Here is a 26,552-nt window from a genome sequence, read left to right as displayed (position 1 = left end):
CATGTGCATGGGCGGGGGTGCTCACGCGCATGAGCTGGGGTGGGGAGTGCATTCAGTGGCAGTAGATCTGTCTCTGTGGCCTGGTCCTGCCAGGGCCATGGCACTCTACCGGGCTACAGACCGGGGGTTGGGGACCCCTGCCCTGCGTGGTTGTGCTGTACTTTCAAGTTAGTATGTATTAGACGTCACTTTGGATACTTAATTCTCATCCTTTTCCATGCCTCTCTCTGTCTCTTGTGTTTGTCACTGGACAGCGAAACTTGAATGAAAGTCATAGATAGATGAATTGCAGAACCTTTATTTAAAAACCAAACATTCTCAGATTTTGCCACTTACCAATGACTAGTTTCTAAATAATATCTTGCTAAATAGAGACTTATATATATCATTTGCGAAGCTTCTTAAGATATTAAGACTTTCAAGAGGCTCTGGGACCAGTAGCGGTCTCAATGACTAAGTGGCAGCTAATTTATTCCAGGGTTTCAACAGACCAGTGGTTTTTCATCTTTTCAGATTTCCAGGAACAGATTCCAGTAGTTTGCCAAGGACTCTTCTAGATGTTGTCTTCAACTGGATTTTGTACTTTTGTTTTCGTTGACAGTCTTCCTACCTAGCTGCATGTAGTGCTTTTTCAGTGACTTTTTATTCCTCCTTCTTTTCTCCTGAAGGCGTGTGATTTGTTTTTTAGTACTGGGAATGGAGTTTAGCACTTTCTGTTTGTGGTTTATGTCTGTGGCAAAAGCCTGCAGTCAGAAGCTTTCAATTAGCCTTCAGTTAGTACTTTTTAGGGGACGTGGTGGCACTGCGGGTTAAACCACAGAAGCATCCATGCTGCAAGGTCAGAAGACTAGCCGTAGTAAGATCAAATCCACATGGACGGAGTGAGCTCCCGTTGCTTGTTCCACCTCCTGCCAACTTAGCAGTTCGAAAGCATGTAAAAATGTGAGCAGATAAATAGGTACCATCATGGTGGGAAGGTAACGGCGTTCCGTGTCTAGTTGCGCTGGCCACGTGACCACGGAAACTGTCTACAGACAAACGCTGGCTCTATGTCTTGGAAACAGGGATGAGCACTGCGCCCTAGAGTCGGACACGACTGGACTAAATGTCAAGCGGAACCTTTACCTTTACCTAGTACAGTGGTGCCTCGCATAGCGAGGTTAATCCGTTCCGGATTAACCTTCGCTATGCTGAAGCATCGCTGAACGGGGCAGCGATTTCCATTGGAACGCATTAAACATCGTTTAATGCGTTCCAAATAGGGCAAATACTCACCGTTCAGCGAAGCTTCTTCATGGCCGGCAGCCATTTTCGCGCCCTCGCCTCGCTTAACGAGGGCGCAAAAACGCTGCGCGCGGCCATTTTAGGCCATTTCCCGGCTTCCGGCGGCCATTTTGGCCGCCGAACAGCTGATCGGCGGGGGGCGTTTTGCGAAGATCGGTAAGCGAAACGCTTACCGGTCTTCGCAAAGCGAATTTTTCCCTATAGGAAAAACGTGCGATCGCATTAGCGATCCGAAAAAACGGATCGCTATGTGATTTAATCGTTATACGGTGCGCTCGTTAAGCGAGGCACCGCTGTACTTTTAAAAAAATCTGCAGCAGAGAAACTGTAGCAGGGAAGTAGATTTCTTAAACATTTTTTTAAAAGAGAAGCAGATTTCTTAAAAAGAAACAAAGTGGGCTTTTAAGGTGACACTTGGATACAAATCTTGGTTAACTGTGACCTGAGGTCTTTTGGCAGCAGTTGACAAAAGGTGGGGTGGAAGAAATGCTCTGACGGGAAAAGCTTCTTGATCATGTGCATTGTAGATTCTGAAGTATGTTTTAGGGTGCATTATCTTTTCAGGCCAAACACTAAATAAGACTCTGTATATAAATAACTAACATGTGCAGTGACAGGGCAATCTCAGGATCCACCCAGACCAGAACAAAGGTACTTGAAAGAGTAAACAGACATATACTCATATATTTATGAGACATAAAATCCAGAGCCTGTTGCCATCTGATAATAATAAACCATGCTGATAATCTTAGCTGATACCTCTAATCTCATGTCTTTGAACCCACTCCCTGTCTCTAATCTCTTTACTAAAGTGAATTGCCTGGACAACATCAGCCCCACCTATTATTCCATTATTTGCTTCTACTGCCAATTATTTCTCCATTCATTTTGTATTACAGTATATTTAGAGTGTACTTTCTCATTTTCTGTTGCAATATATTTATAATATACTTTCTTAAGGAAGCCACTGTTACTATAATCAAACTAGCTGATTTAGTTTGGAGTGAAGCTATAATTATATTCTTACACAGCATCTTCAGAGAAAAGTTTCTACATGCTGCAGGAACAGTCAAATGCCTTCTGGTTAAAAAATGTGCTCATGCTCAGGTAGAACTGATTCTGTTATCTGTTTCAGAATGGTATTGTGAAGATAAGAAACGGCATGAGACATTGACAGGTCCTGATGTTCTCTTCCTGCTTGCCTCACACAAAAACTACGTGTGAGACATGTAAATATGGTGACATCGTTCAAAATACCTTGTGTCTTGTCCTTTTATGGAATGGAGTTCCTTTTGGATTCTCAGGAATGATTGACAGGGAATTGAAGGCAATCTGTGAAACAGTTTTTGTGTATTTATTTGGAACTAATGACAGAAATGGAATTTATTCCCAAGTATACTTAGGTTTGCAATCTAAATTATATAACTTCTTCAAGGAAAATACCGCTCCTAGATGTATGAGATTGTTGCAGTATTGATTCATTGTTAACTGTGTGCAAAAGAAGGCAGGAAACTCTCAATAAATACTTCCCTGTTGTGCAGTTGTAACATTTTTGCTTCTGTATCGAGTTGCCTTTTCAGGTGTGCTTAGCAGAAATGTCAGGGGACTGTGCGTACAGTACAGACGGAAATTCACTATCTCTCTGTTTCTGATTTCTGAATACAAAAGGGAACATCTGTCATTAAAGAATTCCCTGGTTACATGTAGCTGGAGAAAAGAGGCTCCCTGTTTAAGCCATTCATTGTTAGAATAATTTCTTCCCAAGTTATTTTTACGTTTACAGAAGCCCATGGATCCAATGCCGGATCATGTAATTCTGCAAGACAGCCAAATGGTTAGAGTGTTTAATATGATGTTTAATTATAAAGTTTTAGGTAATTCCATTTTTAATCTATTTTTCTATTTCTCCCTCTAATAAATCATAACTTCTGTATGGAGGTAAAAAGTTAAGGTTTGTTTACTTTTTTCCACAAGAACAATCATGCTTTATAAATTCAGTTATGTGAAGAGAAACCCATTCGATCCTGGATATTGTCAGGATGAGCAGAAAAGGAGTGCAGTGTTTTGTGAGTAAGTGATGGATTTTTGTGAATAGAAAAGAAGGATGACTTGTGCTTCTTTGGTTGTCTCTGAATTGAGGGCTGAAGTATCTCCCAGTGTTCCCAATTTGTTCCATTATTAGAATAGGAAGTGGAGTAAAGATATGTGACATCTCAGATGAAGGCTTTTAATCATCCACTCTTTTCTCTTAATCTTTCCCACTCGAAACAGGAGATGGATGTGGACCTATGGCTATCTATGAAGACAGTGGAACTCTGGCATCCAAGAACTATCCCGGGACTTACCCCAACTACACCATCTGTGAAAAAAAGATTAAAGTGCCTCAGGGAAAACGGCTGATCTTAAAAATTGGAGACTTGGATATTGAATCCCAGCGATGTGAATCTAATTATCTTAGCATTCATAGTTCTGCAACTGTCCATGGTATGTAATTACGGTAAGACTGTGTTAGACAATATGAACTGTTAAGGACAGAGGAGCGTTTTCATATTAATATAAAATACTTGCATTTTTATCTTAATATAAATTGATCTACCACTTGCTCAACTGGAACTTGAGCTAGAATGCAATTATCCTTTAATGTTCATTCTTCTCAAAACTTGTCAGAAATAGAGTGAGGTTTTTGAATGGATTGTTGTGCCTTATTGCCTTGAATGAGTTTTTGGTGTTGCTTTTGTTTGTTTGTTTTTTAGTGTGGTATTTGATTCTTTTAGTATGTGTATAATCACTGCTTTTAGCTTTAAATATTGTCTTTTAATTGATATAAGTGCCTTTTTAAGAAAAAGGTGGCATAATTTTTTAAAAATAAAAATTATAAAAATTGCCCAGTAAAATGCATTAAAAATAATAATGCATGAAAGACAATTATGCACAAAATGCATATTTTTTGTGAAAGAATGTAAAAAGGCACATATTACAGGAACAACTTACGGAATAGGCATATATTGGGGACAATTGCATATAGGTTCACGTAGAACTTTTAAAGGAATGCATTTCCAAACTGGATTGGGGAAAAATTATGCTAAAAAAGGTGAACATTCAAGAAAATGTCCAAATTTTTAGGTTTGATGGGAGCAAAGAAAAAAAAAGAGTACCCTCACCCTGTTTTTTTAATGACTTCTTTCAGCTTTTCTTGTTTCGGGTCCTGTATTTACTACTCTGATTGTTGGATGTTCTCTATGTTCTTGAACAGAACCTTTTCCCCAAAAGGGGATTCCTGAGATCTTTGCAAATAGAATTCAGGATATGGGCCCGAGGCATTTGGCAGCAAACCTTGTGTGCTTTAGCATGGTCCCTCACTCCCTGAAGCGGCTGTAGGAGGGCTTCAGATTCTTTAAGCTAGGAAGGGATGGAACGGTCTTCGAGGTTTTCTGGTCTCACTGTATAAAAATGGAGAAATGGTCTCTGCTTTAGCAATAGAAATTGCTACTATTTGTATTTTTTGCAATGCATTGTTTATGAGCTGTTTGCCCCTCCATTTTGTGTGCATTTGATGGAATAACATTTTCTCTGTTCCTTTTGTTAGTTTCCCATGGGTCTTGCAATGAAAAAATGATTTTTTTTCTTTTTATGCTGATGCATGTGTACTCTGTCTAGGTTGTTTTGTGTGAGTTTTCATAGTCCTCTGGATTATTCTTACCTGTGCTGCTTTGAAAGACTGAGAGTCTCAAACCAGTCAGTCTTAGATTGAGTCAGCAGTCTTAATTATACCTGAGTAATAGAGAAGTCACTGAGAAATTTAAGAGACAGCAGAAATGTGTCCATGGGAAAATATGTGGTTACATGTTTTGTGTGAAAATGAGAGGGGGGAAGGTGAACTGACTTGTGACCTTCAATATGCAAAACACTGACTCAAGAAGATGAAGTCTGTGTCTGACAGCATGCGTCTTGATTTTTCTGAGCATCGTCTAAGAATCATTCAGAGAACCAGTATGGTCTAGGGAATAGGGTGTCAGAACAGAATTCAGGAGGCATGGATTCAGATCCCTGTTTGCCCATGGAAACTCAATGGGATGGCAATAGTAAACAGCTTCTTGAATATCTCATGCATTTCAAGAACAACCCTATCAGTATCAACGTAAATCGGAAGCAACTTGACAGCATGCAACAACATTAAAGAATCACAGCATACTCCAGTATTAGACTGGGATTTAGGAAATCTAGGCTCCATTCCTCACTCACCAGCCCATAGTCATCCATTGAGTTTCGTGGTTCATTCTCTCTCAGTGTTAGGCCTATCTCATAAGTTTACTGTAAAGATAAAACATGAGACAGAGGAGAGTAATATATACCACTTTGAGCTTAGTAGAGCAAATCTGAGATGTAAATGTAATGAGCAGAAACATTTTTACTAGGAATGTACATTTGGAATCAGAAATACAGTCGTGCCTCGTATAACGAGTGCCCCGTTTAACAATGAATTTGCATAGCGATGGCATTTTTGCCATTGCTTTTGCGATCGCATTACGAAGTGCCTATGGGGAAAAATCACTTTGCGATGTTTTCCCCAAAGGCACCATCTCCCCCCAGCTGAGCAGCGGGAGCCTCCGAAGGTCCAAGCCTGGGATGCCTGAAAGGCATCCGGACCCCCCACCCTGCCCTCACAGCTTGGATCCGAGCCACGGCGGCAACCCCAGCAATGGCCAGTCCGGCCATGGCTGGAGTAGCCGCCATGGCTCGGATCCAATCGGGGACTGAGGTGGGGGAAAGAAGGGAGGGAGAGCGAGCCCCCTCCACTCTCCCTTCCCGGGATCGAGGACTGGGGTGGGGGGAAGAAGGGAGGGAGAGCGAGCCCCCTCCGCGCTCCCTTCCCGGGATCGGGGACTGGGGTGGGGAGAAGAAGGGAGGGAGAGCGAGCCCCCTCCGCGCTCCCTTCCCGGGATCGAGGACTGGGGTGGGGGGAAGAAGGGAAGGAGAGTGAGCTCCCGCCACGCTCCCTTCCCGGGATCGGGGACTGGGGTGGGTGGGAGTCCGGAGGAGAGGCAAGCCCCAGGAGGCAGGAGCCGATCCGTTCTCTTTCCCCCACCATCGGGCGCAGCTGTCAGAGAAGCATCCCGGTGGTGGTGGTGGGAAGATCGGATCGGCTCCTGCCTTCTCCCCCACCACCCGGCTGCTCCCAAAGGGCTGTCCCGATGGTGCTTGCAGCAGCGGAGGAGGTGCCCGGTGGGGGAGAAGGCAGGAGCCGATCTGACCTTTTTCCCCCACCGGGCACCTCCTCCGCTGCTGCAAGCACCATTGGAACAGCCCTTTGGGAGAAGCCGGGTGGTGGGGAACGAAGGCAGGAGCCGATCCGATCTTTCCCCCCCACCGGGAGGCTTCTCCCAAAGCGCTGCGCCCGATGGTGGGGGAGAAAACCGGATAATCCGTTCCTATTGGAACAGATTATCCGGTTTTCAATGCATCTCTATGGGAAAACGCGTTTCACTTAGCGATGTTTTCCCATAGCGATGTTTTTTGTGGAACCAATTAAAATCGGTAAGCGAGGAACCACTGTATTTGGAAGTCATTGAGTAATACCATATTCAGGTAGTTCCAAATATATCTGAATTTGATAGTTCCATATAATTTCTAATATATTGAGTCACATTACCAGTCCTTCCTTTGCTACCAAAACTTATTGCAGCCCTCTTAAAACTGTTGGGATGGATATAATGTTCTTAAATCAAATCCTTTATATACTTTAACTGCCACATAGTGTACTGTAATAACGTTTTCCCATTCAGGAGTTTAGTCCAACTATGGTCTTCTTGATGGTAATTCTCCCAGTTAACTAGTGAACACTCCTCAATCTAATTCTCTTCATCTCTTCAGGAAACTTTTCATATTTCTGCTGTTGAAGAGGGATTTTGGTTGTTTTAAGTAGTTCTAGCATGAATTGCATCTTCAGATCTGTGTACTGGTTCTCCTGGTTTTAAAAATCTGTCTTTTAATAATTTTTAAAAGTTTTCCTTTACAGAGGGATGTCTCTCTATAGAACCCCATAAGGGAAAATCTGTGTAGCCCATATATCTTTGGCAGTACATGATAGAGATATTTAAAAAGTCAGTGGGAGTCAAGCTCTGTGAGTTTGTCAGTGGTGTGACTGTCAGTGTTGCTGCAGGGCTGCCATCACCAAGCCTCTTGTTTGATAGCTGAGAAAAAGCCTAGAGCCAGCCTTTGGTATCCATATGTTGTTGGACTTCAACTTTCAGAAGCCCCATCTGGTCAAAGCTAGAAACCAGTACTGGACTGAGTATGTGCGGCTAGACTCAGCAGCACCTAACCATTTAATTCTTGGTGAAATCTCTGTCCATTTACAATAGAATGCCTGCTGTGTATTATGGAAACGGGGATGAGCACCACGCCCTAGAGTCTGACATGACTGGACTAAATGTCAAGGGGAACCTTTACCTTTACCTGTGTACTGTATTATGAATGGCAGTCAATAACTATCGTAAACAAGTGAACATCACTACTCGTAATATTTTGCTTCTTTATACATATAAAAATAGACAATTTTATAAATTTATCATTTTAAAACAACAATAGTATATAGAACAGTTAGTATATGACCTAACTCAAAGGAAACATTTACAATAATTACAAGATGGGGAAGATGACCTTCTGGTTTTTTCTTAAATGAAATTGGTTTAAATGTAATGCCAGGAGTTTGATTGGTTCTGAAACTGTTTAGTCTTTAATCATTCATATGAAGAAATAAACTTAATTCTAGGTAGACTTTCTCAGTTTTGTGTTCCAAAAACTGGGAGGAGAACAAAAGACAAGGGGCAATTTCTTTCAAAATAAGAATTAACAGCTAAGTAATTATAGAGGCCTAAATCCAGCTGCTAATTCCAATCGAATCAATGAAATGTTCATAAGTGTTTAGCAATTGGATTAAAGCCATATTTTATACATTGCTATAAATAATATTACATATTTCTGTGTTTATTGCTCATAGTGTATTGTCTCATTCAAGGAGAGTGTACCTTTTTTTAAATATATCCTTTATTTAGTACTTACATTTTGTATCTTCTAGTGACCAGTGAACATTCAGCTGACTCTGAATGTTGGACTATTTCTGTGATGGGTAACTGTCTTTTTTAAAAATCTTGTACTTCAAAGGCTAGTGGGCAGGAAGTCTGCTTGAAGCTAAAACAGTCTGAAGTGTTAATACCATTTTTTTAACTGAACACAGAATGGCAGGAAATTAGTTGGCTAAGTAACTTCAAAAATTACATGTCAAAATTCCAGTAGATACGCTGTGGCAAAGAAAAACTGAGTACATGATAAAGATGTTTATGTTTCCTAGTATCTAGATGACCACTTCACCCATTACCAAATATTGTTTGTTTTCTCTGTGTGTAGGGCCATATTGTGGCAATGTGCCTGTCCCAGAAGAAATCATCTTAGATTCTAATGAAGCAACTATTCACTTTGAGAGCAGGTCACACGTGTCTGGAAGGGGTTTTCTACTATCCTTTGCCAGTAGTGATCATCCAGGTAAAGTTAAATTCCAGAAATCTTTATTTCTGTGTTTCATTTGAGATGGAGTTTAAAAAGTAGATAGAGTATTCCCACTTCCTGGCTCACACAACAGGCATTCTGAAAACAAGTCGAAAGCCAAACAAACCAAACTGGGTAAACAAAGAGGAATCTGCATTTGAATAAGGGGCTGATGACCAAAGCCAACCTTTAAAAAAAAACACATATATTTGCATGTGCATTTTAAGCGTATCTACCATGATCTCCTTGCCCCCATTTCTATATAAAGATCCATTTCCTATTTCTAGCTTTGCAAGGCAGAACATCACGACCCCTGATTCTAACAGGAATCCTCTTTTATTACCCACTCCTACCCGCCTGTCCACTCAGTTGGGAGGGGTTTCTCTGTTACCTTGGCCTGCCTCTCCCTCAAGGGGGAGTTAGCTCTTTGAGACACTCTTCCCTTTTTACCTCATCCTGCTCTTTCCCTTCCCCTCATTTTATCTCTTCTTCCTTCTTAGACTCCTCCTCCTCCTCTAATGGTTGTTCTTTTCCCAGACATTTCTTCCTCCCCGAGTAGTCATGTGTGAGGCATGATCCACTTCCTGGGCTTTTAACTGCCTCTGGACTTCCAGCTGTGAGCGGGGATACTATTTCCAGATCTCCCGTGTTGACCTCTATAGGGGCGCCAGTGGTCATGTATTCTTCAAGCTCATTTAGAAGAGAGGACGTGCCAGCAGGAAGCCTAGTCTCCTTGTCACCCTTCTCACAAAGTGTCCTAGCTGAATATGAATGATAATGTCTTGACCCTGGATTTTATTAACTAAGACAGAGAGGCACCCGATCTACATGTGTGGATATAATTTATATAAACCAAAGACATATCTTCAAACAGAGTTTTTGTTCCCCTCCAAAGATAAGACCTTATCCTGACGATTAAGACATAACATGCTGACTGAATCTTTTTGTTTCATGCCGAAGCTTAACCGAAACCTCTGCTCTGCAAATGTTTTTCAAAAATGACTACAGTATCAGACTTCTTTCTGTTATACTTGGTTGATATTTGTTTGGAATGTAGATGTGAGTGACCATTGAACACCCTCCCTTCCTCCTAATAATTATTCTGAGGTCAGATTCTGGCATCATTGTTCCTATCAAGAAGAAAATATGGATCCTCCACAGTGAATCTGGTGTGCAGTTAGAAAGGTGGGAAACTATTATGGAAAGAAAAAATTGAGGGAATACTCTGATTCTTGGGTTGATTGTTCTTAAGAGACGTTTGAGAGAACAGCATTTTAGCTTTAACTGACAGGCCACATCTTTTTTCTCCGTGTGCTGGATGTTCTGGATTTACACTTGTTTTTACTTTCAAACAGATTTAATCACATGTCTGGAGAGAGCAAACCACTATGTGGAGAAAGAATACAGGTAAATATAGGTTTATGAGGTAGACATTGTGCCTGTCATGTTGCATCTTGCACTTGAAAATACTTAACTGCTGTAACCGGATGAGGTACATGACTGCTTGTGATATGCTTGAAACCCTGCTGCCAACCACAGGAATGTGTTTTCCTGGAGATATTTGGAGATATTTCGTTCTGTGATGATCTACTGGAGAGACTTGGATGTCTTCCTCTGAGAGACTTTGCATTCCAGGGTGATTAAGGAACGCTGCAGCAGACCTCTGTGCTGCCTTGATGGATAGCATAGTAGACTGGAATGCCAGTGTGAGCAGGTAGAGCACTTGGTCCTTGCCCCTGCCCTGCCCCTCTGTGCCTCACCACAGAAGCAGGAGTTAAAGCCACTAAACACCTTGAAGGATCAGTCTGAACAACTGGAAGCTGAAGAGTCTCTTGTCGTAGATGTGAATAATTGCTTTCTTTAAGGTGGTAATTGATAACATGTGAAATTACCAAATGAGACTGGAATGAAATGCGTTTCTCCTCTGTTTGTGTATGCATCTGTGCCATTATCTACAGAGCACATGAATAAATTAGAACTTGGAAATAATTTGCTTTTTAGATTACCCTTCAAGACATTCTTGATGCGTGTGAGTGTGTAGATATTGCAATTCATATTAGTTCCTACCTGAAATGGGATTTGTTCTTTTCTCCATGACAGCAGGTACTGTCCAGCTGGCTGCAGAAACATAGCAGGTGATATTTCTGGGAATATAGTGGAAGGCTACAGAGACGTAAGTGTCTGAGATAGAGAACCATGAAGGGATAGCAGTATTGTTTTCTCATTATGTTTTGTTGCCAGATATGCATAAAATAAAAGTTTAACTCTGTGTTCCATTGTGAGGCCAGTAAGGCAATGTGCTTATATGAAGTAGAGGACAGTCCACTAAATGACCAAATAGATAGTTACTCTGTATGGAAGAAGAAAAGAATTGTGCATATTTTACTTTGGCCATAGGAAGTAATGGATGAGATTCTGTTGCTAGTTGCACTTGAGTATGAATCAGTGGGGATTTAACAAGTTGCAACTGGAGTAAACCCATTTGAATCTAGAATTTGCAAAGGAGTTGATTCACCAAATCCCAGTTGATTCAGTAGTTCTGTTCTAGAGCAGCTTACTATGCTAAGCAACAGAATATCAGCCATACTGGCTTGCTGTTCCTTTCACTAGTAAAGTTTTAGAGTGTGCGTTTTTTTGTATGGTTGAACTGTGTGTTTTGAATGCCTGTTAGAAGGGATTATAATCCTTGCTCTGGAGTTCTGTGCAAATACAGTCTAACTGGCATAGTTCTTTTCAGTCACCTTTTGTTATATAGTGTCCAAAATGGATGAGAGATCTGTTTGAGGTCAATATTTCCTTAGACTCACCATGCAATTCATAACTGAAGTATCTGCAGTATCCCTGCAAAAGCATGTTGAGTTTTTTTCTCCACCTCTATAATGGAGAAATAACACTGTGTTAATGATTGTCTGAGTAAACCTCAGGTAGGGAAGGATTACTGGACTGTAAAATATTAACCATAGCACTTATTTGACCAAGTAAATCTCTTCACATTTGGATTGTAAAAGGGGGCATGGTGATTATAATGTTTATTAACACTGAAATCCCATCTGATCTTTTAATTGATTTTCAAACATCAGACCTCCTTATTGTGCAAATCTGCCATACATGCTGGAATAATTGCAGATGAGCTGGGTGGACGGATTAATGTGGTTCAACTGAAAGGAATCAGACGTTATCAAGGAATCCTTGCCAATGGCATTTTATCTCAAGAGTAAGTGTTGTCCATGTTTTAGACCAACGGTCCCCAACCTTTTTAAGCCCGTGGACCAGTTGGGGAAGGGGGGGCACCCCTGCGCATGCACAAAGGAGTAGGTGGGTGCTTGCTCATGCACATGCATGAAGGAGCTGAAGGGCGCTTGTGCGGGTGCGTGGGTGTTCATGCGCATGGACAAAGCGTGCTCAGTGGCACTTGTGCGCATGTGCTAAGGGGTGAAGGAGCATGGGTGAGGGAGTGTTCGCGTAGGCGCAAAGGGGATGTGCAGAGGGGTGCGGGGGGGAGGTCTGTCTCCACAGCCCGATCCAGCTCAGGCCATGGATCGGCACCAGGCCACGGACCAGGGTTTGGGGACCTCTGTTTTAGACAATCATATTTCAGCTTTTTCTTTTATGAATGGTATATGTCTTTTGCCTGTGGTTGGAGTTCATTTCTTCTTCCTTCATGTGAGTTATGACTAAACCAGGATAGCCTCTGTGCTGCAAGGTCAGAAGACGTGCAGTCGTAAGATCGAATCCATGTTACTGAGTGAGCCCCCGTCACTTGTCCCAGCTCCCACCAACCTAGCAGTTCAAAAGCACGCAAAAATGCGAGTAGATAAATAGGTACCACCTCAGTGGGAAGGTAAACGGCATTCCGTGTCTAGTCACACTGGCCACATGACCATGGAGGATTGTCTGCAGACAAACGCTAGCTCTAAGGGTTGGAAACTGAGATGAGCACCGCTGCCTAGAGTCGGACACAACTGGACAAAATTGTCAAGGGGAATCTACCTTTACCAAGGATATCTTCTGTTAACCATAGTTTCATATGAATCAGGAAGCTGTGATTGCATGTGGTCAATATTTCAGCTTAATAAACCAAGGTAAGAATGAGCCTTCCTACATGCAACAGCATATTTGCTCTTACTTTTACATAAACAAATAAACCAGGAAATCTGGAGTTCACCACAACATCCCATTTCATTCAGACCAAGCAACAGTGATTTAAATTTTTAAACAAGCCAGGCTTTTAGTGGTGTAGCAACTTTCAAGATTAGAGATGAGGGCATTTGTATACAAATACGAATACCACCCCCCCACACACAGGTGGAGATAACCATCATTCACCTTTCCACTGCTGCTGCAGGCTCCATGCTCCCTTTCTATCATTCCAGAGCTCACAGTGGATTAGCCACTCCTGGCAGGAGGCAGGATGATGAGCCTCCCTGCCAGGTCGAAGAGTGGCAAAATGGTGAGTGGACGTTATCTCCTTCGTTATCTCCATCTATGGGGGGGTATACAAATACCCCCATCTCTATTCAAGATCAAAGTTGGATCAAAAGGCAGGGTGGGAATGAAATACACAGAATTATTTAATCTTAAAATTGGTTTTTTTAATATGAAAATTAATAATCAAAATAATTCTAATGCCACCATTTTCTTCCTTTCTTTACAGTGGTTCTCTGTCAGATAAGCGGTTTATTTTTAATTCAAATGGTAAGAAATGTATTTCTTTATAAATAAATGCATTATTAAACTAAGGCTGAAATTGTATTTCTGAATTTAATGCCTGTGGAAGGTTGGTTATGACATGGAAATGGAAGATTATTCAGTAATGTAAAAACTGTGTACCTCTGTTACAGCTCTTCCAGCTTCCAAGTACATCCTCTTATGTGGAAGCTGTGGGAGCCGTAGGACAGGAGGAGGAAATCTTTAATTTCTGGAAATTATTACTATTGGATGACATTCTTAATCCCATCCTACAGCTTCTATGCAATCCTTGGGATTGCTCAGAAGTTGGAAAGACTATGGGATAGAAGGTGGAAATTTTTAAATCAGCCAAAACTGCCCCAGCCCAAGATGTCATTGCTCCTCTACAGGTATAAGTTATGGACCAGGATTTATAGACCAGGATAGAACTTGGGAGGCTAGTATCATTCTTATTTAGAAGAAAGTGCCACTGAAACTTACAAAACTGGCTGCCAAGTTGAGGTGAATGCATTTTTGTACCTTTTTATTATTATTATTTCAGTGAGATGTAGCCCATGTAACCTCATAACTGCTGAAGAATCCCTATAGCAGACTGCAGCATGTCTGGACATTGCAGAGATGCTCATGTATATTTCAGGACATGCTTTCGTATTGTGAATGATACACCCATGTCAACAGTACTTCTGTGAATTACAGTTGAAGAAATGGTACACAAACTGTGTTTCTAGCCTGTCTTATTGAGAAATTTTTAATCAGTTTTGGAGTATCATCATAAAAGAAGAGGAAGAACAAGCAAGCAAACTCTGCATCTGCCTTTGCCATTCTTGTTGCCCTCATGTTCAGGACACACACCTGATGATGCATGGAGCCTCCTCTATCAGTGGAGGCTTTTGGTGCAGAGTGCAGTCTAATAAGATTGTTGACAGCATGCTCTTCTCCACTTCTCTTCCTTGCATTTGGAGTCTACATGTTTTAATAATGCCTGCAAGGGCTGTTGAGAGCCATGCATTTAGCTCATTACTGGGAGCTTGGTCTACTGTCAACTCTCCCAGGTATATTGCAGTATTTGCCATGTTTTTAGTAACACCAGCTTAGATGTTGTATTATCAGAGAGCTGTTTGCTGGATGCTAACCAGAGGTTTCTTTACATGAAACCTGATGCAACAAAGGTTCAGGTATATATAGCTAGTTAAATGTCATACCATTTGGGTTATAAAATTTGCACTCATTTGTTTTCTTGTCTTCTCACTCTGCCCATTCAAATTCTTTTGCTAATTGTCATGCAGGATTCTTCCAGAATTGCATTTATCACAGGCAAAAAGTATGCTCTGCATTTGAAGTGCTTACAACTAAAGTTATGGGGAAAGTACATTGTTGCAGGAACTCTCCATGATATGTGTGGTCCAATAATACTGATGTATGAAAAATATGTGATCCACTCAGCCAGGCTGGTGACTGAACTCATCATTCCATAGTAGGGATGAGCAATTTGTGGCCCTCCAGATGTTGGTGGACACTGGTGTCTGCAGTGCAAAATTATTGGAGGTCCGATTTCCCTGTCCTGTTAAACAGTATTAGCTAATGCAGTAGGTATATGGGCAGTGGTTGCAAATAGAAATGCTCCCTTATTTAATTTTGAATTTTAAGGTTGCAATAAATCGCTGAACCTGGAAGGAGGAGATGCTTCTAATTCTCAGATCACTGCATCTTCATTCTGGGATGAAACCAATGAAATTGGGGAGACGGTGCAGTGGTCGCCTGATAAGGCTTGGCTCAAAGTTCAAGGGCCGTCCTGGGCAGCAAATCAGAGTAACCATCGGCAATGGCTGGAAATTGACTTGGGAGAAAGAACAAAAATAACAGGTCAGTTGATTACCATAGGAGATTATGTCTTCTTACCTATTTGAATTCATTGTATTATGAGGCATCATACAAATGTGAATCATTACTAAGTGTGAACTGTTTACAGCTTTTTTTAAGCTAAATGGATGTTGTGAAGTTAAAATGCTACTCTGGGTGCCCTGAGGGAAGGGAGGCATAAAGTGTAATAGCTGATTAAAAGCTTAATGTTTAATTGGAGAACTCTGGCAAGCCTCATTGGTATTACTGCAGTTATTACCCATAAACATCTGAGTTATTAGAACTGCACCTTGCCCTCTCTATCAAAAGTAACATGAAATTCTTAATGAGGCCTTCAGATCAAATTCTTCTGCACTCACAACACCAGCCCAGGAGCAGAGAATTTTCCCAGGAATACAATTGTGGGCAACTTATGGTTTGCTAAATAGAAGGCTTAGCTGGCCGAATAGCTCAATGATTTGGTTATCTGGCTGCGGAGCCAGAGGTTGGGAGTTCGATTCCCCATTGTGCCTTCTGGGAGAAGAGCCAGCCTATATGGCCTTGGGCAAACCACAAGGGAAGCTTATATATAGATAACTACATGTGAACTTACATGCTGTCTCTTGCTTTTGCACATGCACACGCACACATAGGGAACTCCTAGACAATTGGTAAAATTTTCACTGAGTCTCTACACTGCATCTTTCATACAGCTGATTCACCTCATATATATATGGTAGTTATGTAGCACTCAGAGTGAACAGAACTGCCACTCCACTTCTCATGTGCACATAACTAAGTCTAACTGAGCCATCCATCTTCCTTTTCTCTATCACTTGAAAAATGGTACTTTCTCTCTTTTCTCGTTCTCCCCCCCCCCCCCACTCAGAGCATTGTAGTTAGGCTTGCTGTCTGTAGGCAAACATGATGAAAGAATGCATCTCCACAAACGTGAGTGTAAATAAGAGAAAACTGCCACAGGGTTTGGCTTCCTAGGACATGCTCATTGTGTATTTGGAAGATTACATCTCCCCATTGTGCTTAACAGCCACAATCCAAAAGCATGTTATGCATCTGTAAACCTAATAGAATAAACTCTGTTGGGTTGTGCCAGTCTAGTCCAGATGGTGAAACACAATGATTATGTACAAGGAAAGGATCCCTTGCTGATATCACTAACCTCATCCTTGTTGCTGGGGTGATGCTATTATATTGGTATCGGTAACACAAAGGTTACAGCTAGTATTCAGGCTTAGAATATAAGTCTACTTTAAAAAGATGTTTAAATACCTGTTTTAAATAACTTGCATCTACAAAACACTGGTTCTTTTCGAAGCATAAAGCACATGCTTTTCCAATAATTATGTCTCTTAATTTTGCTTCAGGAGTAAAATAGTTATCATTGTTTGAAAGGAATGTCTTGTTTTTCTTTACATTTCTTTTTGTTAACGAATAAACAAAAACCTATCATTCCCCCTCTCGCTTTTTTTTTTACAAGGAATTAGAACTACAGGGTCCACTATGCTCAATTTTAACTATTATGTTAAGACATTTATTGTGAACTACAAAAACAATAACTCAAAATGGAGGACCTACAAAGGAATCCTAAGCAATGAAGAAAAGGTAACCAGGGAAAGGGCAAGGATGTTGAACTGAAGATGTTTTTCTCCCTCCAATAAGCATTTCAGTGTCACTATATATCTTCTGTTTTCATACAGTTCAGGCTGCAATCCTCTGAAGAATTATGTTTAAATCCAGTTGACTCAAGTGGGCTTTAAGTAGCCTAGGTATGCAGAGTATACATTCAGAAGTACTTTAATCTGCCCCCCCCAGTAATGCAGGGATCCCATAGGAGGAAGCTGGAGATTTTTTTTTCACAAGAGGAAGCAGGAAGGCAAGAGATTGTTTAGACTAGAAGAAAATGTGAGAAGAGTGATTGTAAAATCAAGGACAATAGGGGTCAAAGCACAGTACCCTCTGTACCATATTCTCCAAAGGCCCAGAAAGTAGCTTGCATTCACGCACGTGCACACACATTGCAGTCGGAGATGAATAAGCACTAACTTTGCTTTGAATGAAGCTGAGAGTAGGAGAATCAAAATGGATGAGGATCAGAAAGATTGTATGAGTGGGGAAGACTAAACAGAGCACTGTATAGTTAGGCCGTGTACATAAGAATTGTGTGGTGAGCAAATTGGAACTTAATTATCTCTATTTTAAATAAATTTTAAGAAGTGCCTACCTTAGCATTGTTTGCTAACAGTTCAGGATGAATTTGCTGGCCCTTATCAGAAGATCTCTAAGAATATATGTACAGTCAACCCTCAACTTACGAATGTCCCTACATATGAACTTTTCGATTTACGAATGGCTCCAGTCACAAAAATTGGCATCGACTTGCGAACGGAGCCTCTACCTACAAATGAGGTCGAGGCTCCATTCGCAAGTCAATGCCATTTTTTGCGAACTGAGCCGTTTGTCGCCTTCAGAGGTCTCAAAGGGCTTTCCCCTCTGACATTGGAGGAAGCCCTTTGAGTGCTCTGAAGGCAAAAAGGGAGAAAGGGCGGGGAATTCGAATTTCCAGCTCTTTCTCCCTGCCTTTTTGCCTTCAGAGGTCTCAAAGGGCTTCCTCCAATGTCCGAGGGGGGGGAGCCCTTTGAGACCGACGAAGGTAATTTTTTGAAATGCTGGAATGGATTAATTCCGTTCCCATGTATTTCAATGGAAAATGGTACTTCGACTTACGAACTTTTCAACATATGAATGCCGTTCCAAAACAGATTAAGTTCGTAAGTCAAGGTACCACTGTATATATGCTTGTTCATTTATTCTACTACACTTTCCTTTGTGTAGAGAGAACTTTCAAGTTTTCCAGTGTTTGTAAAATTTAACCATTTCTCATGCCCACTCCTTCCTCCTGGTTTTGAATGAAAGGGTGTTGATAAGTAGGAAGATGGGTTAATCTATAATAATCCTTCTCCTTTGTAGGGGCAAACTCTGATTAACTCTTTCAGCCCCAAACTCTTTCAGCCCCAACAGTCACAGTATATAAGGCCTAGAAACACTTTCCCCACACCTTACTAGCCTGTGGTAGGAATTGGAGGAACTTGGCCATTACCAATAGAAAGAGGATTTGCTTACAGTTCTGTGTGAGAAACTTCTTTGGCTTCTTGACATCAAGGGTGCTGTGCTAAGTAGGAGCTTCAGCCTGGAAGAGGAATTTTCACTATCTCACGGCATTATGTAGTATCAGTTGAACGTTAAAGGATTCACTTTGGGATAGTTCTGTTATCTTTTACTGTGTCGGTTGTGAAATCTATCTCCCTGTCCAGTAAAACATTGCCTTCTGTACAGTTTTATAAAAACTGGCAACATAAAATTAACACTAGGCCATCTGTGAAAACAGTATAATGTGAATAAATTGTTGTTATTTTTTAAATATGGCATGGACTTTGGGGTTGATGGGTTGGTTTGTTGGTTTGTTATCATGGTCTTCTGTTCCATTAGTATAAATAAATGCTGCCTAGCTTGCGAATAAAAGACAATCATTTCAGTGATTTAAAGAACATAGGCATGTGAGGAGGTGGGTGGGGAATATCTCTCTGGATTTTGAAATGTAAATTAGTGCTGCTTTGCAAGAAGGCTGATTTCTCCAGTTTAGCTCCCTCTGTTGCCACATTTGGTAGGATTGTGGCAGTCAGTCAATAGGGCAGTAAAACCAGGGTCCCTTGATGGCAGAGTAATAGTTTCTTTGTACTTAAGAGAAGACTCAAGGTTTGCAGAAGAAAACTATATTGCATTGCATGTGTCTTGGGGTTTATGAGGGAGGGAGTTGCTTCCCTCATTGTTCTGCAGCTCTAAGGATTTGGGTGCTGACTGTCCAGCCAGCCACACATGCAGTCTGTAGGGAGGTGGGGATCATGTTCCCCTTCCTGTTCTGTATTTCTGAGACTTCGGTTCAGCTGAGCAACTTAACTACTCATCCAGTCTCCAGAGTCGTCCTTCTCTGGTGTTAAAAGTATTTTGAAGCCCAAAACTCATATATAGTTGGAGGCATTAGGAGAAAGGATTTTAAAAATGCTCGTCAGGGGCTGCCCCTGTATTCTACACTGCTTTCCTCCAGAAGCTGTTTTGCAAAAGAAGAGGGGTAAATTTGCCTCCCAACTTGTTTAAATACTGTCTTATAGTATTATCCATTGTTTCTGGTAGGGCAAGGTACATGTTTGCTTATATATATAATATTTGTCTTCAATGTGTGTACTCCAAAATCATGACTCATGTTTATTTCAAACTGCAGATATTCAGAGCCAATTCCAACCATGGAGACATAGTGCGGAATAATTTCATTCCCCCTATAGTTGCCCGGTATGTGAAGATTATTCCACAGAGTTGGCACAAAAGAATAGCTCTAAAGGTGGAACTTCTTGGTTGTCATATTGTACAAAGTAAGCAACGCCCAGGGTAAAATAAAACTAATAAATAAAACTAATAATAAAATATATCTAATAGGCAGTAGAATCTAAATGTTGCACAAACCTGTCCAACCTCACTGTATTTTTTTTCTGGTTTTGCAGTTAACAAATCCCTTTTTCATCCACTCTGGCAAAGACCAAGTCAGAGCACGGGTGTTTCAATTGGAAAAGACGACAGAACAATTACTGAATCCATACCTTCAAGAGAAAACAACTTAGGTACTGAGCACATTATAGAGAAGGGGTGGCTACATGTCCCCGACAGATTCACCCAAGGGAATGCAGACCAAGGGAGAGTGCAAACTGTCTGCTGTATTTGATATGAGTTTATTTACTTAACTAGTTCCAAATAGGAGCAAGACTATTTAGCATTTTTGGAAATGATCGACCTGAGTATTCGGGGACTGTAAGCCTTAAAATGTTTTCTAGGAAATAAACCACATTGAATAAGATGTGTGGGATTTTTAATTACTGTATTCTGAAACATGCACAGAATTTCATTGTTCAAAAATAAAGAATGGTGTTCTTCTATTGCTATTATCTTTTGGCACAAATTAGAATTGCTGTGAATTGTTAATATGCGGTTAAGAAGAAATAGCAGGCATTTTAAAATGTATGACACCTGAATTCGTTTCTTCTAAAAAATATATCAAAGCCAAAAACAGACACAGATCAAACTTAAAATATTAAAATAATTCTTGCTAATGTGAACCAAAATGCAGTCCTCTCATATGAATACAGTGGTGCCCCGCATAGCGATGATAATCCGTTCCGGATAAATCATTGCTATCCGGAAACGTTGCTATACGGGGCAAAAAAACCCCATAGGAACACATTGAAACCCCTTCAATGCGTTCCTATGGGGGATAAACTCACCGCTAAGTGGAAATCCTCCATAGGGCTGCCATTTTTGCCGCCTCGGTAAGGGAGGAAACCGTGCGAAAACGCTGCGAGTGGCCATTTTTTCTTCCGGCGGCCATTTTGGAACCGCCGATCAGCTGTTTTAAAACATTGCAATGTGAAGATTGGTAAGCAAAACACTTACTGATCATCGGAATGCAATGTTATCTCTATTTAAAACATCACAATGCGATCACTTTTGTGATCGCAAAATCCGCATTGCTATGTGGATTCATTGTTAAACAGGGTACTGGTTATGCGAGGCACCACTGTATTTAAAAGGGAGTAAGCAATGTTTGGTTCAGTTGAACGACTGTCTTGGGTAGGGTTGCAGATGGATCTCTGCTGTGATTTCTTTTCTAGAATGGAAAAAATCAGTTTATGTACGAAGATATTTGTTTTAGAACATGCTCCATTCTATTTATCAATCTGATTATTAATATGTAGCTCAACTCTCATGTTTTTCCCCCATGTGGTTTTCAATCAGTTTTTGCCTTCTGTTTTGTTTAAGGATTGAAACTTACTGCCATAATTGTTCCAGTAATGGTGGTGCTTTTGCTGTTCCTGATATCTGGAATTTGTATCTTTGCTGCCCTGCGAAAGTATGTTATTTACTTTTTTCCCTGTCCTGAGTGGAAAAATATTTTCTTTTTCATGATTCGGGTCATATAAAAGCCTCTTTGGTAGGAGGGAATTCCATAATAAACTTGATGTATAGCAGAATAGAAAAAAATGTCAAGACCAACACACAATATTGTATTTGTTTCTGAGGTACTGCTCATATGGCTTCCAGAAGATGTTTCAAGTGAACAATTAATTCCTAGTGGTTCTAATAGTTTTGTCCATTCTTCCCCCAATTCACTCTGTGCATTCGCTAATGGAGAGTGTTCCTCTTTTTTGGTGAGCTCCCTCTAAGTGCTCAGTAAACTGCAGAGTGTATGAACAGGAGAATGGAGAAGTGTCTGTCTCCCTTCACATCATGCACCTGTTCAAAAGCACCATCTCAGCATTTTATAGGCAAGGATGCCAGAGCAGCACGACCTGAAAAAATAGTGATATTATGTGCCAATTTGCTTCTTGTCTGAGGGTTTGGGCAGTGGAGAGAATGCGGTTTTCAGGTCTCAGCTGATTATCTGTAACTCAGAGACTCCAAGACAGAGAGGAGGCATGCCAAAAGCAATAAGGTGCCCTACTGATTTGTTAACTCTTACTTGACTAGTATTCTCTCAAAAAGTGTTATTATAACTTTGTGTTTAAGAGGAAACTATCTGGAAAGAGAGACTGTTTTTCAAAAATATGTTCAGTTCTTGGAGGCATAATTTCCTTCTAATAGTCAGGCATTGTTATTTTGAGCAGATTTTTTAAAGCAGTGTTTTTGTTGTTTATTGAGTAATTAAATACATGTAGCACTTTTCTTCATGATTTATTTATTGTGTACTACTACTGTATTTATATACTGCCTCTTCCACAGAACTGAAACTCAAGGCAGCTTACAAAACGTAATACAGTATGTAAAACTTATAAAGCACAGAGGCTAGAATCCTTTGTTTAGTTACACTTGCAGAAGGCAGATGATGTGACTTGCAGTAGCTTTTCACTAGTAATTATCAGGTCACCACATGGATATTTAGGTACCTGACAAGCCAGCTATCATTCCCATGCCTGAAAATCTAAGTGAGGATGTGTTAATTGCTAGCAGGAATCTGCAGCAGGTTAACACTTTGTGCTTTCCTCAGGCATAAGTAAGCAACAAAATTTTAGCAAGAGAAACTGAACTGGCAGGCAGATGGCTGCTAGAAAAATCATTGTTGATTAATGTTAGGCCATACTTCATGGTGCCTGATAGTGCCCATGATAACAAAGCTGTGGAAGACCCAGTCCTGAAAAGCCAGCAGAATTTAATTTACTTTGAAAAGTGTCATTGACCTTTTTTTTCATTGTAGGAGAGGAAAGAATGGAGTTGCATACGGGTCTTGCGGCACTGAAAAACCAGGTAAGTGGTAAACATTTTGCATCTGTTTATCACATTACAAGAATGAGCAAGGCAAAAAAAAAGTTTCCTTCTGATAGAAGACTGCAAGTTTTGATTTTTATGTGTTTGTTCTAGGTCTCTGGAAACAAATCAAGCAACCCTTTGTCAGACATCAGTCTACTGAATTCACCATCAGTTATAACAATGAAAAGGATACACCGCAGAAATTAGACCTGGTCACTAGAGAGATGGCAGGTAATTGCAAACTCGTGAGGAAAAAGTTTCAACTCTCCATCCATGAGTGGATCCATGTAATTCACTGTTTTTAAGGAACAGAAATACTTATGAATTGGATGCATTAGGGATATTTGTGTGTCCTTGACTGGGCAGAATTTTTCATATTTCTAATGCATTCATATTTTACCAATTTGCTGTATTCAGGTCAAAGCTCTCCCAGTAGTGCACTCATTAAAGAGCTGCTGGAATTCTGTTTTCTTCTCAACCCACCTGCAAAAAATAACAAAACCCTCAAAACAGTGGTTGTAATGTACACTGTTGCTACAAGAAAAAAATTAATGCACCCAGATAGAGTTCAGGTTTGTTTGTTTGTTTGTTTATATCCCGCCTATCTGGTCAATTACGACCACTCTAGGTGGGGTCTCAAACTCAATTTACCTGGGGGCCACTGGATTCAGAGGCTGGGTGAAGCTGGGCCGCATCAGATTTTCCACCAAGTGGAGCAAGAGCCCGAGGAAGCCGCCCAAGCTGGGTCTCCGAGGAGGAGGAGGAGGGGCGTGCAAGCCCTCATTGCCGGCCACGACCCCCTCCGGCTCCTTCTTCACTACTACCACCACCACCAGCAGCAGGACGAAGAAGCAGAGAAGGGAGGGAGCGCCGGCGACCGCCTAGCGGAGGGGGGAGGAGGTCACTACATAAAATTTTTAAAAAACCCTCACAGAATCGCCAAGTCCCCATCAGTACCCAAGAAATTAAACAGAACGGGAGCCCCCCCCCCCCCCGCACACAAACCACACACAGACACACACAGAGAGACACACACGGAGGTCCGGCAACCTTCCTCTGAGGGCCCCCCCTCAAAAAAAGGCGCACTCAGCAGCAGCAGCTACCCCCACCATGATAGAGGAGCAAACTTTGCGAGGCGAGCTCAGGCAGCCTCCAGAGCCAAGGCGGCTGAAGCAGGATGAAGAGGAGGAGGACGAGGAGGAAGCATCGCCGGGTGCTGAGGCAGCCACTGGCCGGGCTGGTGCTGCCGAGAAAGAGAGCCAGAGAGCCGCTTCCCTGGAAGAGGTGGCAGCGGAAGCAGCTGCTGTTGGAGACACTCTTTCAGGATGGGCTGGAAGCAAGCTCTGCTCTCAGGCATCGCTCGGTGGCAGATCGAGTGCTCAGGGAAAAGGGCCAGCAGTGCGCCTTGCTTGCCGGCTCTCCCCCAAGACAGCGCCTCTTGCACCCTCCATCCGAAATGGCAGCCTGCCCGCCAGTAAACAGGCAGGCTGGCTGGGAGGCTGCAGTTCCGGATGGAGGGTGCAAGAGGCGCTGTCTTGGGAGACAGCCGGCGATCAAGGCAAGGCTTTTTTTGACTCTTGACAGCAGAGGATGCATGGACGCTTCAGGGGGGGCAGGCAAGGCGGGGGCCACAAACTGTCATCCAGCGGGCTGCAAATGGCCACCGGGCCGCATGTTTGAGACCCCTGATTATCGTGCTACACACTGATTAGTCTCAACTAAGCTAGTGGTTGGCATGCACTGTGCACCGAATTTCAAAAGGACTTTTTGTTTTCCTTCCAGATTATCAGCAGCCTCTCATGATAGGAACGGGGACAGTAACCCGGAAGGGATCCACATTCAGACCAGTGGACACAGAGGATGAAAAGAAAGATAGCTCAGAGATGGGGAATCATTACCATTGTCCTCAGAGGGTAAATTATGCACTGCCTTTGACCAATCAAGAGCCTGAATATGCCACTCCCATTGTGGAGCGACATACAGGAAGAGAAAATGCTTTTTCTTCTGAGAACTGCTACAACATTCCCACCGTTTCTTCTGTTCATAAATATTCCGTTTCACTTGGCAATTTCACTGCCTTGTGCAAGACGGATGCTGAGAGTGGAAACTATCAAACACCCCAAAGTCAGAAGGAATACGATAAGCCAAAGAATAATATCCTGCCTATGGTGGACTGTAGCACTGGCTATCAGAAGCCCCAGGCCAGTTCACTGACAAGTGAAGGATACTCAACTCCAAGATACTGCCTGAAACCCATTAATCAGACGGCTGTGACAGCTCTCCTATAACTGAGAAACCAAGTTTAAAATGTGGTGCTGCCTCCTCTTGTACTCACTTTTTGGTAAAGTGCACATGACTCTTTGCCATTCTTGGTGGAGTGGACCTGAGTGAATGCTGTCCATGTCTCTCTCTCTGCACCGTGACAGGCCTTTGCAGTGAGAGGTCTGCAAGCAGTTCGTTCTCTGCAGCTACAATACTGGTGCTCTATTCTAATGTGCAATGTGTACATATTTTTTTATATTTAAGAAAAATAACTTAAAATGTTCCTTTAATTTGTTTTTGTGTCTTTGTGTTGGGGCAGGGCAAGGTGTGGTTAATGAGATGATTTAATTGTTTCATTGATTTCTGATTGAAGGTGATGCCCTGAATTTCAGCCAGTGCGTTTTGCACTCATTACTATTATGTTTCTCATACTGCAATCTGAGCTACACATTTCTTGGAAGTGCTTTCAGACTTAGTGTGCAAAGTTGCATGTCACCAGAGCTATAAATTCTGTTCCCACACATTGCAAATCTGAGACTAACAAAAGCTGAATTGTGACCTATCTAAATTATGCAAAATGAGTGATAGTATTTATTCTTCACATATTTTATTCTGAATTTGCTAGTCAGAAGAGAGGTAAGGCACTGAAACCCCATCTACTAAAACTCTTGTTCATTTATCACTGACGTCTGAAATTGTAGCAGGCTGATATCATTTCAAGCACGTTTTCAGTGTTGCAAGTACTATAAACTTATTTTCAGACAAAAGCTGAGTTTTCCCAGAAGGTAACTCCACACCCAATACGATAACTGCTTTTGTAAACTTTCAGACCATTTGTGTGCATGTCATCATGTCAGTACAATTGACTGTAAGGTAAATGTTTATTTGCTCACTAACCTGATGAATAATTCATTTCCTGTAGTAACTGAAAGCAAAATATTTCTGTATTTCTTTTTAAGGAAATACAGAAGAAAGACCATGCACATCAAGGTGCTAAAGAAACTAAATCAATTTCTGCATCCATTTTTTAATTAAAAGGATTTATTCTCTTGCCTCATACCTGGAAATGCAGATGATTTCAAAAGTGGGAAGATGTAACTGAAGGAAAAGCCTGAGAATGCAAATTTACATTTCCAGATCTGTGTTTTGAAAAATGGCACACAGCCTAAGGTTACAGCCCCTTATTAAAGAATAAGCTCAATTGACTATGAAGCATACTTCTAAGTAAAATGTTCTTTATATTTATAAATTGTAATATCAGAGTGTCTTTGAAAATTGTGGTTCAGTGATGCTAAACATGCTTTGCATGTAAGACGTTCCAGTTGCAAAATGTAGCATCTGCAGCTTAAAAACATATTCAGGTTATGAAAAGTCAGGTTATGGAAAGAAGCTCTGTCTGAAATCCTTGAGAATCATTGTCATGCAAAGCAGACAAATACTAGGTTGGACAGGTAAGCAGTTTGACCTGGTATGAAGCATTGTCCTGTATTCAGATCAAGCTGCTACAAAATATAATACACTGTATGTTTTTATTTCACTTTATGGATACACACGATTCTTACCAA

The 26,552-nt window shown here is 41.4% G+C and overlaps 1 protein-coding gene across 1 annotated transcript in view; it reads left to right on the top strand.

Moving 5' to 3' along the window:
• DCBLD1 (discoidin, CUB and LCCL domain containing 1) overlaps positions 1-26,046 on the top strand; it is a 35,339-nt gene extending 9,293 nt beyond the window's left edge. The window contains exons 2-15 of the mRNA XM_020802186.3: positions 3,556-3,768; positions 8,692-8,826; positions 10,185-10,236; positions 10,930-11,002; positions 11,910-12,043; positions 13,484-13,524; positions 15,166-15,381; positions 16,856-16,980; positions 19,655-19,802; positions 19,932-20,048; positions 21,241-21,331; positions 22,673-22,722; positions 22,837-22,956; positions 24,508-26,046. Coding sequence (XP_020657845.3) covers positions 3,556-3,768; positions 8,692-8,826; positions 10,185-10,236; positions 10,930-11,002; positions 11,910-12,043; positions 13,484-13,524; positions 15,166-15,381; positions 16,856-16,980; positions 19,655-19,802; positions 19,932-20,048; positions 21,241-21,331; positions 22,673-22,722; positions 22,837-22,956; positions 24,508-25,013 — 2,021 coding nt within the window. The 3' untranslated portion in view covers positions 25,014-26,046. The remainder of the gene's footprint in view (positions 1-3,555; positions 3,769-8,691; positions 8,827-10,184; positions 10,237-10,929; positions 11,003-11,909; positions 12,044-13,483; positions 13,525-15,165; positions 15,382-16,855; positions 16,981-19,654; positions 19,803-19,931; positions 20,049-21,240; positions 21,332-22,672; positions 22,723-22,836; positions 22,957-24,507) is intronic.
• The last annotated feature ends 506 nt before the right edge of the window (positions 26,047-26,552 follow it).

Source organism: Pogona vitticeps, chromosome 1, assembly GCF_051106095.1.
Source record: "Pogona vitticeps strain Pit_001003342236 chromosome 1, PviZW2.1, whole genome shotgun sequence".
NCBI classification, from domain to species: Eukaryota; Metazoa; Chordata; class Lepidosauria; order Squamata; family Agamidae; genus Pogona; species Pogona vitticeps.
The sequence above is the reverse complement of the archived record's forward strand: the minus strand, read 5'-3'. Positions and strand labels throughout refer to the sequence as shown.